Source organism: Pinus tabuliformis, chromosome J (assembly GCF_031772625.1).
Source record: "Pinus tabuliformis cultivar Carrire ecotype Pingquan chromosome J, CPIR1, whole genome shotgun sequence".
Classification (NCBI taxonomy): Eukaryota; Viridiplantae; Streptophyta; class Pinopsida; order Pinales; family Pinaceae; genus Pinus; species Pinus tabuliformis.
In genome coordinates this window covers 84,175,481-84,188,550 of record NC_142295.1, presented here as the reverse complement: position 1 = coordinate 84,188,550, position 13,070 = coordinate 84,175,481, and the positions used below count along the sequence as shown (strand labels likewise).

The window sequence follows — 13,070 nt, the reverse complement described above, 5'->3', positions numbered from 1 at the left end:
GAGTTACAAAAGTGCTGGATCGACTTCAAACTCGGAAGCCAGATATGTCTTTGTGTATCAAATTGATGAGTTCCTATTTAAAAATTACAGTTGACAGATATAAGTTGTGGTTTACACATTAAAATTCATTTAAGTTGTAGTGAGAATGTTACACCATTATTTAGCTCGATTTATGGAGGTTTTAGCATGATACCACCCGCTTGATAGAGACTTGGCACACTTTCATGAGGTCGTTGCACTAAAGGAAGGAGGTCATTGGAGTCTTTTTGACTTGGGAAGGCATTGTACCATTCCTGAAGTTACTTCACCATGAGGTTTTAGCATGATGCCACTGGCTTGATGGAGACTTGGCACACTCTCATGAGGTCTTTGCACTAAAGGAAGGAGACCGTTGGAGTCTTTTTGACTTGGGAAGGCATTGGACCATTCCTGAAGTTACTTCACCATAATTTGAGGATTGACCATGGACCCTTTACATAAACCATCGACCATTTTTGGAGCATCTTCGAGTGTCGACAACTTACACCATTCAAGGAACCACTAGAGGCTTGACATGGCAGCTTGGACCATGTATTCTCATGCTTGGAAGGATCAACCTCTTTTTATGGGGCATTTACTCATCAAATCATGTACATGTGGCTTGACCACTTTATTTTTATGTTGTGATAGATTACTTAATTTTAGGAGTTAGTTAGATTTAGTTTTCTTAGGTTAGATCTAAGGAATTAAATCAAATATTATAATTTTTATTGTAAAGGGAGTAGATCTGAGTCCTGATTTTATAAATAGAGGAGAGTTTCCTCATTTGTTCTCATGGTTGGATTGTGAGAGCACTCTCCTTGGAGCTTAATGGAAATATCTTTATTAGAGGAATTTTGGTGTTAGGGGCTTATCTATGTGGTGAATGTTATTGACTTAAAAGCTGTTCTTTCTTGGTTAATTTTTTCATCATTGAAAGGATTATTGTGATTGTTCAAGACTACCATAAGGTTGCAAAAATTGATCCATTTGAAGGGCAACATTGTCACTTGGAGTGAGTTGTCCATAGGCTCTTCTCATATGCTCTCCTTCATTGGTTCTGGATAAGTTTTAACTCTCCTTGGATAAGTTTTCTGGCTGCCGTTGACTGAATCTTTGACAAGTTTGACCGAGAAAGGGAGGACAGTCTTGACTGCAGAATCTGACTTTGACTGCAGGTACTCTGACCAGTTGACTACAGGCCAAATTTCGGCCCCTCTGACTAGGGTTGACTTCAGTTAGTTTGAAGTATTTTATCAGCATTTTGACCAGGTTTGGCTGGTATTTAATCTTGGAAATTGGCACAGATTTCTAGACAATCTTTATTGTTAACTTTGCTGAAGATTGAATTCTCCTTATAAGAAAAGTCGGCTGGGTTTTTCCTAAGGTTGGGTTTTTCCAGGGTAAATTTTGTGTCTCGTGTTTGGCTGTTTTTTTAGGATCCTACTGTTGTCATTACATTACTGTTGAAGATTTTCTGTGTAATTGCTTAATGATGCAAGTGACATAAGATAACTTGAGTATAATCATTGGAAGTAATTATCAAGATTAGAAAATCAGTGTCTATTATAAGAAAAATTAACATCCCTCTCCAAGGCCTGCTAGATTTTGTGGTAACAGTATCCTTCTACTTTTTGTACTTCTTTTTGTAAATACAAGATGTATTTTTCAATTAATACTCAGAAAACGATTTTCTAAACTAGTATTAAAATATTATGAGAATATTGACTTCTCGAAAAGTATGGTGTTGTAATTTCTTTTTCCATGTTTCTACATTCATAGAGACCAAAATGTGGAGAACATGCATCTTTGAAAATTTTAGAAAAAAAATTGTTTGTCCTTCTGTGGAACTTGTAATAATTAATTTCTTCTGTGTATGTACAGATGCTGCACAGACACTACAAAAGTCGTACTTTGGTGGTGGTAAGAATGCATAATCATGTACACAGACTTTTGAGATATATATTCCTTCCATTATATGTTATGATAACTTTTGTATTTTTTTGGTTGCAAAACCTCTGATGATTTATTTGCTTACCACTTCCATATTCAGGAACTGTAGCTGCATCCATTGCAGATATTGATTTTGTAAGGAAGCGAGAGAGCATAGAGCAATGGTTTGAAGATGGTACTGTACCATTTCTGAGCATTGCAGCTCTTCGACATGGTTTTGAAGTTATAAACCAACTGGGTATCTCTAATATTGCCCGGTAAGGTGAGAAAGTACTGGTCATTTTCCTTCCTTCAAGCTTGAAATGATCTGATGCTTTTTGGAGTTTTTCTAATGATTTTTGTGAAGAGGGAACAATCCAGAGGAATTGCTTGCACTGTTGATCTCTACGTAATCAATCAAAAGGAATAATAGAAAAATTGTATTAATTATTTTAGCTAGAAAGTGGTGGAATGTGAACCTTTTTAAGTAATCATATAATGGATTGTCCAAGTTGTCTACCTGAGATGAGGTAGAGTATTGGTCAATTGTTGAGATACATGATCTGATTAATCACATAGTGTAGAGTAGAATATATATTGATTGAAGGAATAATGGGATAGGCCAAAAGATATTAATACTGCCACTAGATTTTACAGATTTACAATGTGGAAAATTTTCCAAGGATGCTTAAGAGGGAGATAATACGCATTTGGCTTAAACTGAAATTTTATTGTTAATTTCATAATCTAAAATCACTATCTCATGTACAGATTTGAGGAAATGTCATGATACAGATGGAGAGGATAATGAAAAGATATATAACCAGAGATATACCATTTGATGCATAATATTGGAATGTGCTGTCACTTATTGAAATCTCAACCGACTTGTTGAATAATCTACTAAACAATATGAATTTGTATCTCAGTAATATGTATTATTGTGGGTGCAATTTATGAATTGTGAGAGCCTGATAATGTATGGAAGTATCAATCCATTCGTGAAACAAGCACTCTAAGGCCTAGGCATTCAAGTACACCCCTAACATGTCAACATTGGCCTTGTTCTGAAAATATTGGAATAATGGTGACACAAACTGAAGTCATGGTGATTTACCAATTATTCAAATTGAGAAGAAAGGGACTTTGTAAGTAGTGTAGCTCCTGAGTCCTGAGGAAGGATCATAGGAGTGAAGCCAAAGGTCATTCATTTGAGGATCTTTAGTTGTCCAATATTTGTTCAAATGCCCAAGGAGAAGAGAAAGAAGTTGGAACCTTCTGGGAAGAAGGGTACCTTCGTAGGATACAATGAGACTTTGAAGGCATACAAGATCTACATTCTAGGACAATGTCAGATCGAGGTTAGGCGAGATGTTACTTTTGATATGGAGGTGTAGAGAATCCTACATGGAGATCAATAGTGAGGTGGAGGCTTCAAAGGATGCAGGTACAAGTTCTTCTGTTCCAGTTGTTTATCCTTTAGATGATCAGGAGGAGTCAGTGGAGCCAGCAAGGCCAGTGGGTCCCTTAAGAGATATTGTTGTGACCAGGAAGAGGCCATTGTGGTTGTGTGACACTTTGCACTATGTGGAGGGGCATGTAGCTCCTAGAGGTACTTTAATGGAAAACAAATAACCTCATAGGTTCTCAAGTTATGCTGTGTTGATGAACCACATTATTGATTCCAAGCCTTCCAGATATGACGAGGCAGCAAGCCAACATGTTTGGAAGGGTGCCATGATGGAGGAGTATCAATCCATCATGAAGAATTTTGTATGAGAGATAGTGTTGAGAGTAGAGGGGAAGTCAGTGTTGACTTCCAAGTGGAACTTTAAGATCAAACATGCATCAAATGGAAGCATCGAGAGGTACAAAGCAAGGTTCATGGCAAGAGGGTTCTCCTAGAAAGAGGGAGTGGAATATGAGGAGATTTTGCTCCAATAGCCAGGGATGCTTCTATTTGTTGGAAAATGCAGTATGGCCACTATTAATTCAGATTTTGCTTATTCCTTAATTCTTGCTTGTGAACTTTAATTCAATGTTGTGAACATCAACATTAGGATAAAATCGACAAGGGTTTGGAAAACCAAAAAATCATAAAAATTAGAAAAATATTGGTAAAATTTGACAAACATTGGCAAAATCAAGATAACATCAAAATATCGGTAAAAATCGACAAATATTGGCAGGCCAAAAACTCTTAATTTTGAGATAAAATCGGGATGTTATCAAGATGTTCTCAACACAAGCTTTAATTATCTTCTTGTGTTTCGTTATTAGATCTTTTAATCAAACAGATATCAAGATCAAAAACAATATAGACAATGGACACAAATATTTGGCTCCAAGCCAGGGCAAAACCCCTCCAAGGGGAAAACCCATAAAATCTCTTCTCTTCTTATAGAATCTGCTTTAAATGAGACAAAAAAGACCCAAACCCTAGATCAAGTCCTTCTCTCAGCACTAAGTCAGCGCTCCAAAGATACCTTCTAGCTAGGTCAAAGTCAAACCAAGTTAGTTAGAGACAAACCCTTGTTGTACTGCACCAGTCTTAGAATATCGATCCCTGCAATAGAATTTTGTCCCCCTTGCAACATAATTTCGGACCTGTAGTCACTACAGAAATTTCGGCCCCTACAACTGCTCCAAAAACTCACACGTGTGAGACAAAGATGCCCAAAACTCGTCTTCTTTTCTTTCCAAGGGTTTCTCTTTTCTTTCCTTGACTTTTTTTGTTCTTTCTTCGTCCTTATATTGCAGATCGAGCTTTTTAGTGATGTGTATCAAATGAGGTTGAAGTGCTTCTATTTATACTCTTTTGTGTGGGTCGAATACCCATTTATGGGCCGACTTGTACTTGTCTTTGCCAGGGCTGACTTGTGTTAGGAGGCTTTCAGAACTTTCTAGACTCAAAAATAAATTCTTTTACGAGGTACATCTTGCCCGAAAGGGTCTTATAAACATGATGTTGACACTCTTGACTCATGACAACAAATCGTATGACCTAACAAACCCTAGAAGCACGAAGAACATGCTTTTACCTAGAAGACCATTAATAAATAACATGAAAACTATGCTTTAATATAATAACTATTTCTTTTACTACGCATAGCACATTTCAGGCTGGGATCCGGGCTCCGGGGCACTGTTAAGGAAAATTGCGTAGAGGTCACTGGGAGGCTGAGATGAGCAGTCCGTAACAACAGTGACTATTTGCAGGATCTAGTTCGGCTCAAGGGAAGATCTGCACAAATTTTCCAGGGAGGTAGTGAAGGTAGCAGGGAGGACACTGGCAGTGAAAACTGTGCAGATTCTCCGGGGAGGCTGGCAGTAGGCTACGGGAGCTTGCTGGCCAAAACTGCGCAGAACTGGGAGGCTGGCCTACAGGACATCTTTGTGCAGTTTCTGGTTGAGCGGGGTGTTGGGCAACCAGCAGGCCAACTGATAGGTTGACTAGCTGACAAAACTGCGCAAATTCTGAGGACAATGCAATGACAGGTAGCGGGTGCCTGTCCTTCATTGTGCGCAATTTCTTCAATTAGCAGAGGCGGGCACGTTGGCAACTTCTGTGCAATTTTTTGGAGGAGTGAAGGCTGGGTTCACTGCCCGGTCAAACTCTCCGGTTGACCAGTGGGAAGCCTGATAGATTTGCTTGCGAGCAGAGAAGATTGGGATGACTTGCTAAGAAATGTTTGCGCTATTTTGGGTGACAGTCAGTCGGGTTGATTCCAGGAGTGCGTAGTGCAGACTGCCTCGGAGGCAGCCTCAAGCTCTGCACAATTCTGTGCAGCAGTACATGATCACTAAGGGCTGAGACTATGCAGTGCAGCTCAACAGAGGTCCGACTGTTGGAGGGTGATCCGGTTGACAGAGTTTCAGCAAAATGACTAAGTGTGTGAATGAGTGAACTCGTGAATACATGACCTTGCGAACACACACTCAACATGACTCGGCGACAAGACACCTCAAACCAACAAGACAACATATGCTTAGTGTGACTGACTGCGGGACTGTCTAATGGTGAGAGCAACAAGTGCGACACTTCGGATAGACATTTGGACGACCATGACGACACTTGTGCGATAGTACTTACAAAATCGCGTGTGAGTGCAATAGATGTTTACATAGCGAACACAACTCAAACACAACCTCGAACATCATTAGAACGAGGTCGCAAGCATGACATAACAATCAACATGCCAAAGACGACAGTTGGTCAAACAAGTGAAAAGGAATTAAGACATGTAGAAGAAACACATATAATGACTTTTCGTGTTTGCGCACATGCATGTGAGTAAGGACAGGATGATATGACAATGACAAGCAATTCTGCAAACTCAACTAAGAGGTGTACTTCGAAAGGTGTTCTTTACTTACCATACTTACCCTCAAGATGATCATGCATCTGATGGAGTTTGCATGTGGTCCTGATATTTTCCATTACTTGGTTCCTTGGTCCTTCTCCTCAACTCCTTGGGAGTGATCTCAGCATGTCACCTTTTCCTGTAGTCATTGAGAGGTAGATCTGCACAATTTCAGCGAACAGTGACTGCTGCCAGAATGAGGCCCGTCTGCGTAGTTTCTGCATGCAAGACAGACAGGGCAACTTGGACAACACTGCGTAGTTTTGAGGTACAGGACACTGCTACGGGATGGGGGTACTGGGAGGAAACCTCTGCATAATTTCTGAATGCAAGGCTGTTGGACTGCTCTGCGGATTTCTGGAGAGCATTGCTGGCTACCTGACTGCTCTGCGTATTTTTGGAGAGCAGTGCTGGCTGGGGTCTCTGCACACTACGGGGTTTCAGCAGGCAAGGGAGGAAGCTTGATCGTTTCAGAAGCAAAGCGCACAGTTCTGGGAAGCTGGATGAGGCTAGGTTGCTCGAGAAAATGGCTGTGTGAGATGAGTGAAACATATGTTAACATTGATAGGAGTTGACTTTGATTGCACACGAATACTTAGTGACACAACGTAAACCATCCAAAATGCATAAGACATACTTTGCTTGATGCAACAACCTTCGTGACAAGAGTGCGTGAAGTGAGTGTGAAATATGTCTATGTGATGACAACCACTCATGCGCACATGCTTTCCCTTGAAGCAAAACAACATTCCCTTTGCACGACAAACAACAACCCCTATGCCCAAAGATGACATGCTACCTAAACATGAGAACACGAACAACTCTTAAGATCAAGTAGGGGAGCTTGAAATCATCAGCTTACCAACAAGTGACCAAAGATGATTGATTGCAGGATCCAAGGTAGGGTCTGAAATTTGCATGCGAGCCAAAATTTTGGAGGGTGGTTGTAGCTGCTACAACATTATGATAGAAACCCTTGTCCTTTAGGGTTTGCTGTCAATGTCTAATTTATGTATTGAAACCCTAAATCTTTAGGGTTTATACGCAAGATCCTCGTATTAGCTAAAATGAGGTCGTAGGAATGAAACCCTAGGTGTATATCTGTCTTTATGTTCGACACCCTAGTCTGAATGAAATTGCTAACTTCGATATATTGATGTTTGTGTCTTGGGTTTACCTAGTAGATAATAATGTGAAATGCATCCTATATATATATATGTATATATATGCGAGTATGCTATCCTAATTGTTAATGTTCATGTTTTAGTTTGTGAAACTTAGGGTCTGTAAAGCTCTAGTAGAAATTGATATTCTAGGATATGATATTGTTTTCAATATGATTTAGTCTAGGGTTTGCAACAAACCCTAGTAAAAGTCTGTCATGTAAAAGCATATTGTTGAAACCTTAGATAGTACTATGATTGGATTGTTATTGAATCACTGATATCTAAGGCTTTGTGTCTCGAAGATGGAATCTAGGGTTTACATTAAGTCATGGTAGAATTTGTCATATATCTCTAAAAGTAATATTGAGGCCCTAGATATAATGAGACTGATATCTTGGTTGAGTTGCTCGAAGTCTTGATGATGAAGTCTAGGGTTTATGACAAAACCCTAGCAAGAAGTTGATGTCTAGCATGTAAAAAGATGTATCTCATGAACCTAACTAGGTTTAGCTATTTAATGTCCAAAGTCTAATGCTTCCATTATAATATTGACATGATTTTGATATAGCTGACTTCATGCTTCTGTATATTTGTTTTTGGTTGTACTTGTTATTAAAGTTTTGTAGTTACATAATCTTGAAGATATTAAATATGTTCGTATAAGCATGATGAAGGAAGCATTCGAATGATGATGGTCAAGGAATGCAACCATGAAAAAGAACTTATGCTCATGTATCTGCCCTCCTAACAAATTTGTTGAAAAAGAACTCCTTTCAATGGGATGATAAGGCAGAAAAATGTTTTGAAGACTTAAAGGAAATCATGTCCAAGGCACCTGTATTAGCAACTCCAGATTTTTCAAAGCCTTTTGTAATTGAATGTGACGCTTCAGGTTTTGGCATAGGAGTATTGATGCAAGATGGTCATCCAATAACGTTTGAAAGCAGGAAGCTCAACAAGCGAGAATGTCTCAAATCTACATACAATAAGGAAATGCTCGCCATTATGCATGCATTAGCTAAGTGGAGGAAATATCTCTTGGGAAGTAAGTTCTTAATACGAACAGACCATAATAGTCTTCAACACCTCCTCTAGCAGAAAACACTATCCACAAAATAACAAAAGGAGATCGAAAAAATTGCTGCCTTCGACATGGATACATTACATAAGAAAGGGAAAGACAATGTAGTAGCAAATGTTTTGACTAGGAAAGATGAAGAATCATCATTACTTGCATTTTGGTTGCTGTCCTAGAATGGCTTAATGAAATTCAAAGTGAGCATGCAAAAAATCCAGAAACAAGTGCTATAATCAATAACCCTCCTCAAAATTCAAAATTTGAATGGAAAAACAATATTATGTGGTACAAGGGAAGAATTTACTTAAGTATAAATTCCAAATTTAAAGCTAAAGTTTTTGAAGGGTCCCATGATTCATTGTCAGCCAGACATGTAGGTTTCTTTAAAACCTACTATAATGCACACCAATCATTCTTTTGGAAGGGAATGAATAATGATATTCAGAAATATGTAGCAAAATGCGATAAATGCCAGAGAAATAAAAATGAGAACATTATGACCCATTGCTCCATCCTTTAAATATTCCAAATGAGAAGTGGGAAGAAATATGAATGGACTTTATTGAAGGATTACCTATGTCTGATGGCAAGGACAAAATTCTTGTAGTAGTTGATAGACTTACCAAGTATGCACACTTCATTAGAATGAGGAAATCAAACTCGGCAAAACAAGTCGCCGAGATATTTTGCAAGAATGTTTACAAATTACATGGGTTTCCCAAGGTCATTGTTAGCAATAGAGACACCAAATTCAAAGGTAATTTCTAGAAGGAATTTTTCAAACATATAGGAACCTACCTCAACATGAGTTCAACGTATCATCCTTAAACAGATGGTCAAACATAAATTGTCAATAAATGTTTAGAAGCCTTCTTATGTTGTTATGCAACAAACAAACAAAATAAGTGGGCTCAATGGTTGCATCTCACCAAATAGTGGTACAATTCCACTTACAACACTTAAGTGAAAATGACTCCATTTCAAGCTTTGTACGGTTATGAATCTCGTAAATGGAAGGACCTTGCCATTATCGAGACAAAGCTTCCAACAGTTAAAAATCAGTTAGAAGAAACCCAAAAGGTCGTCCAAGCACTAAAGGAAAATCTAAATATTGCAAGAAATCGTATGAATCAGCAAGCTGACCGAAATAGAACAAAGAGAGAATTTAAAGTTGGAGAATGGGTATTTGTTAAACTTCAGTCCTACAAGCAGTTATCCCTAAAAAAAAAAATGGCAGCAAAATTCTATGGACCATACCAGATTAACAAAAAGATCAGCCAAGTAGCATACAACTTAAGCCTTCCTGATAAAAGTCGTGTTCACAACGTTTTCCATGTATCTTGCTTTAAACAGGCCCTTGGCAAACACCAATCAGCACAGAGAATACTTCCAACTTTAGATGACAAAGGGAGGATCATTTTAGAACTAGAAGGTATCATCTCCACCAAGGAAAAGAAGTTGCGATCATGAGTAAGCAAAGAATACCTGATTAAGTGTTATGTATGCTTTGAGGGCAACGCATCTTTTCGAGAGGAAGGCAATGTTATGTAAAAAAATTAATAATTTTGTAATTATAGATTAACTGGGCAAAAAGGCACGATCAGAAGATCATGCCCTTTCACCAAGAGGCACCCGAGGCGGTATATAAGCCAGGGGCCCTTCTATGTAACATTCATCATTCAAGCATATATATATATATATATATATATATATTTCGCTCCATAGGAGCATTGCCAACAATAGTAACGCTGTCCAATCTGATAGGAAACCTGTGTAATATCTGTCTCTGAATCAAAATCACATCTCTGAACCAATCCCATACTTGAACTCTATGGTGCCACCCCTGGATCAAGCGAGGCTGTCTCTGGAAATGACTCCTAATACCAGCCTAATGAAATGTGGTGGCACTTAAACCTCCAGATTTGCAAACGGGGCAAACCAGAGGGTTAACATCTACTAAATGAGACAGTAAATCATATATAGATTCTGGAGGCATTTATTTTGATGACAAAAAATTATTGTAGAAATCAGGGAACAAACAAATCTGGTTAAATGTCTTTCATTCTGTTCAATGTCAGTTGCTTTCTTTCTTCTTTTTCCATATCTGTGATTCGCTCATATCCCTAGTTTCCAGGATGGCTGTAATTCTAACATCAATCTCTCTTTGCCAAAATACAGTAAAATATTTACTTCATTGTTTCCTTTTCAACAATTGCTTGCCCATTATATGAAAGTAATCATATGTAGATTCAAAGGCACTTAATTTGATGGCCAGAAATTGTTGTAGAAATAAAAAAACTGAGAAAACTGGTTAAATACCTTTAATTCTGTCTGTTATCATTTACCTTCATTCTTTTTTTTTCAAACCTGTGATACGGATTTTCTATTAAGAACTACTATAAAAATTTGATCAAATTGTTGCAGTCCTGTAATATTGTGGATGCTTTTCTTTTCAGGCACACAGGGTCCTTGGTAGCTTACACACAAAGCAAACTTGTTTCCTTTAGACATAGCAATGGAGAACAAGTATGTGTTCTTTATGGGAAACAAAATATTGAGGTCAGTGAACATGGGGTGAATTAATATACCTTTAAAAGTTGGTGACAAATGTTTTTTTTTTGGTGTAAGTCGTATATTAACAAGAGAATATTTACAAGAAATTTGGAAATTAATGTCGAAAGGTATATATAGTGGAGTCCTGTATCCCCTTCCTTAAGACTATTAAAGCTGCAATAAATTTGGAGTGGGGTATTGCATCTAACTCTTTAGAATCCTTAATCAGAACATAGCATTTGGTGGAAAACTACATACATACCTCCTCACGATGGGTGATAAAGAGATTGGAGTAAACTGGCCTCATCAAAAAACACTTATGTGCACTATATCTTCCAGATGGTAAATAAAGCAGTATTACGAAGATGGTCCCAAATGCCCATGAAGGGACGAAGTACTAAATACCAAGACTCACCAAACAGCATTACATGCCAATGACGCTGACCATGAAACAAAATTGAATGACAATCTTGAACATATTTCCAATAAGTTCTGTCATACTTGCACTCCCACAAAATGTGTTTCAAGGCCTGTCGGTGACTGCAACAGAGGCAAAGACCATATATCAACCCGTTTTTAGTGTGGTGGGATTTGGATGAATTAGCCAAGCAAAAGATCAGATCTTGTAATTGATTTGGAGTCATCAAATTTTGTGTAACTTACAAATCCACCTTATAGCTGGGTCAGAAGACGTCTATCTGGTATACAAAACAGGAGATAAAGGATGCTTTTTTATGCAGAAGGGAATACAGCTTTTTGGCATCATACTGTTGATACCACGGACCTTCTGATTATGGAAAGCCATCTGAAGACTATTCTGCACCTAACTCATGACCACCTCACTGCTACATCAACCGTTAACTACCACACATTGGCTGTTAATACATCACCACAGCCAGCAACTGGTCTTGAGGTAAATCCACTGTTTGAAACAACACTATGTCGAGCTTTCTGAAGCAACGTTCACTTGAGTAAAGGCTGAGCATATGCCTGCTATGATGGGTGAATTAGACTAGATAAAAATTTCGAACCATATGATCAGACCCTCAGATTAATAAGATTCTCCTTGCTCCCAGGACAGCAAATATGCCCTTAGATCATGATAATACAGCGATTTGGGCTTGAGGCATCAGGTGGGAAACTTGAAATGGAGGAAAAACGTTAAATTGCCCATCATACAGCATAACCAATCAGGACTTTGAAAAGGAGTTACACCCACCAGGATAGGAGATTGACCTAGTTTTTTCATTAGAAAAAATGATCAAAGGAAATTTTTTTGAGGCTCTCTTTTGGTTAGAACAATCAGCGGGTTTACTAACCTCTGATATAAAAGCAAGCTAGGATAAGTGGCAGCTCTAGTTAGGCTTTATTTCTTTAACAAAGTTAGCAGAGGAATCTTGCTTTATGGCTGGCCAGACTTAGCTTTCATGGCAAGCATACACAAGGAAATTTGAACTAGCTTTCTGCCTTACAGAATTAGCATGTGTAAGCTGGCTTGGGATATCAATGTCACATTGGGAGAATAAATTGTCTGCCCAACACTGTTCTTGATTCATCATCCTTCACCCACTGGAATCTTTCAACCCTTGCACCATTGCTTGCTTCGAATGTTAAATTTCCATGAACCCAACAAGATGGCAATTTACTACCTAGCAGATTACAGATCTACTGAATATAGCTTGAAGCATGATTGGGATGTTAACAAAAGTTAAACAACAGAAGCAAACTGATAACAAATGTTAATGACACATTACACACAAATTTTCTGCCCAATCAAACAGTTCTTTGTTTATTAAATTCATAACCTACTTGGGCTCCCTTTTTGGGAAAATAGATCTCTGAGGAAATTACATATACAACAGTACTCTGGATCTGATCCAGCACATCCCACCTTGGATCTATCCTTTGATCTATCTCCTACCTTATTTAAATCCCACTTGCTGCTTCTTGCATGACATA

General features: G+C 38.3%; 1 protein-coding gene across 4 annotated transcripts in view; it reads left to right on the top strand.

Moving 5' to 3' along the window:
• The window catches only part of ABA3 (molybdenum cofactor sulfurase (LOS5) (ABA3)), a 425,672-nt gene that overhangs the window by 133,475 nt on the left and 279,127 nt on the right, over positions 1-13,070 (top strand). For 3 of the 4 annotated variants that reach the window (XM_089377211.1, XM_089377210.1, XM_089377208.1), the window contains 3 exons: positions 1,903-1,941; positions 2,072-2,228; positions 11,015-11,117. In XM_089377211.1, the coding sequence (XP_089233337.1) occupies positions 1,903-1,941; positions 2,072-2,228; positions 11,015-11,117 (299 nt within the window). The remainder of the gene's footprint in view (positions 1-1,902; positions 1,942-2,071; positions 2,229-11,014; positions 11,118-13,070) is intronic. The other variant, XM_089377209.1, reaches the window with a different exon arrangement.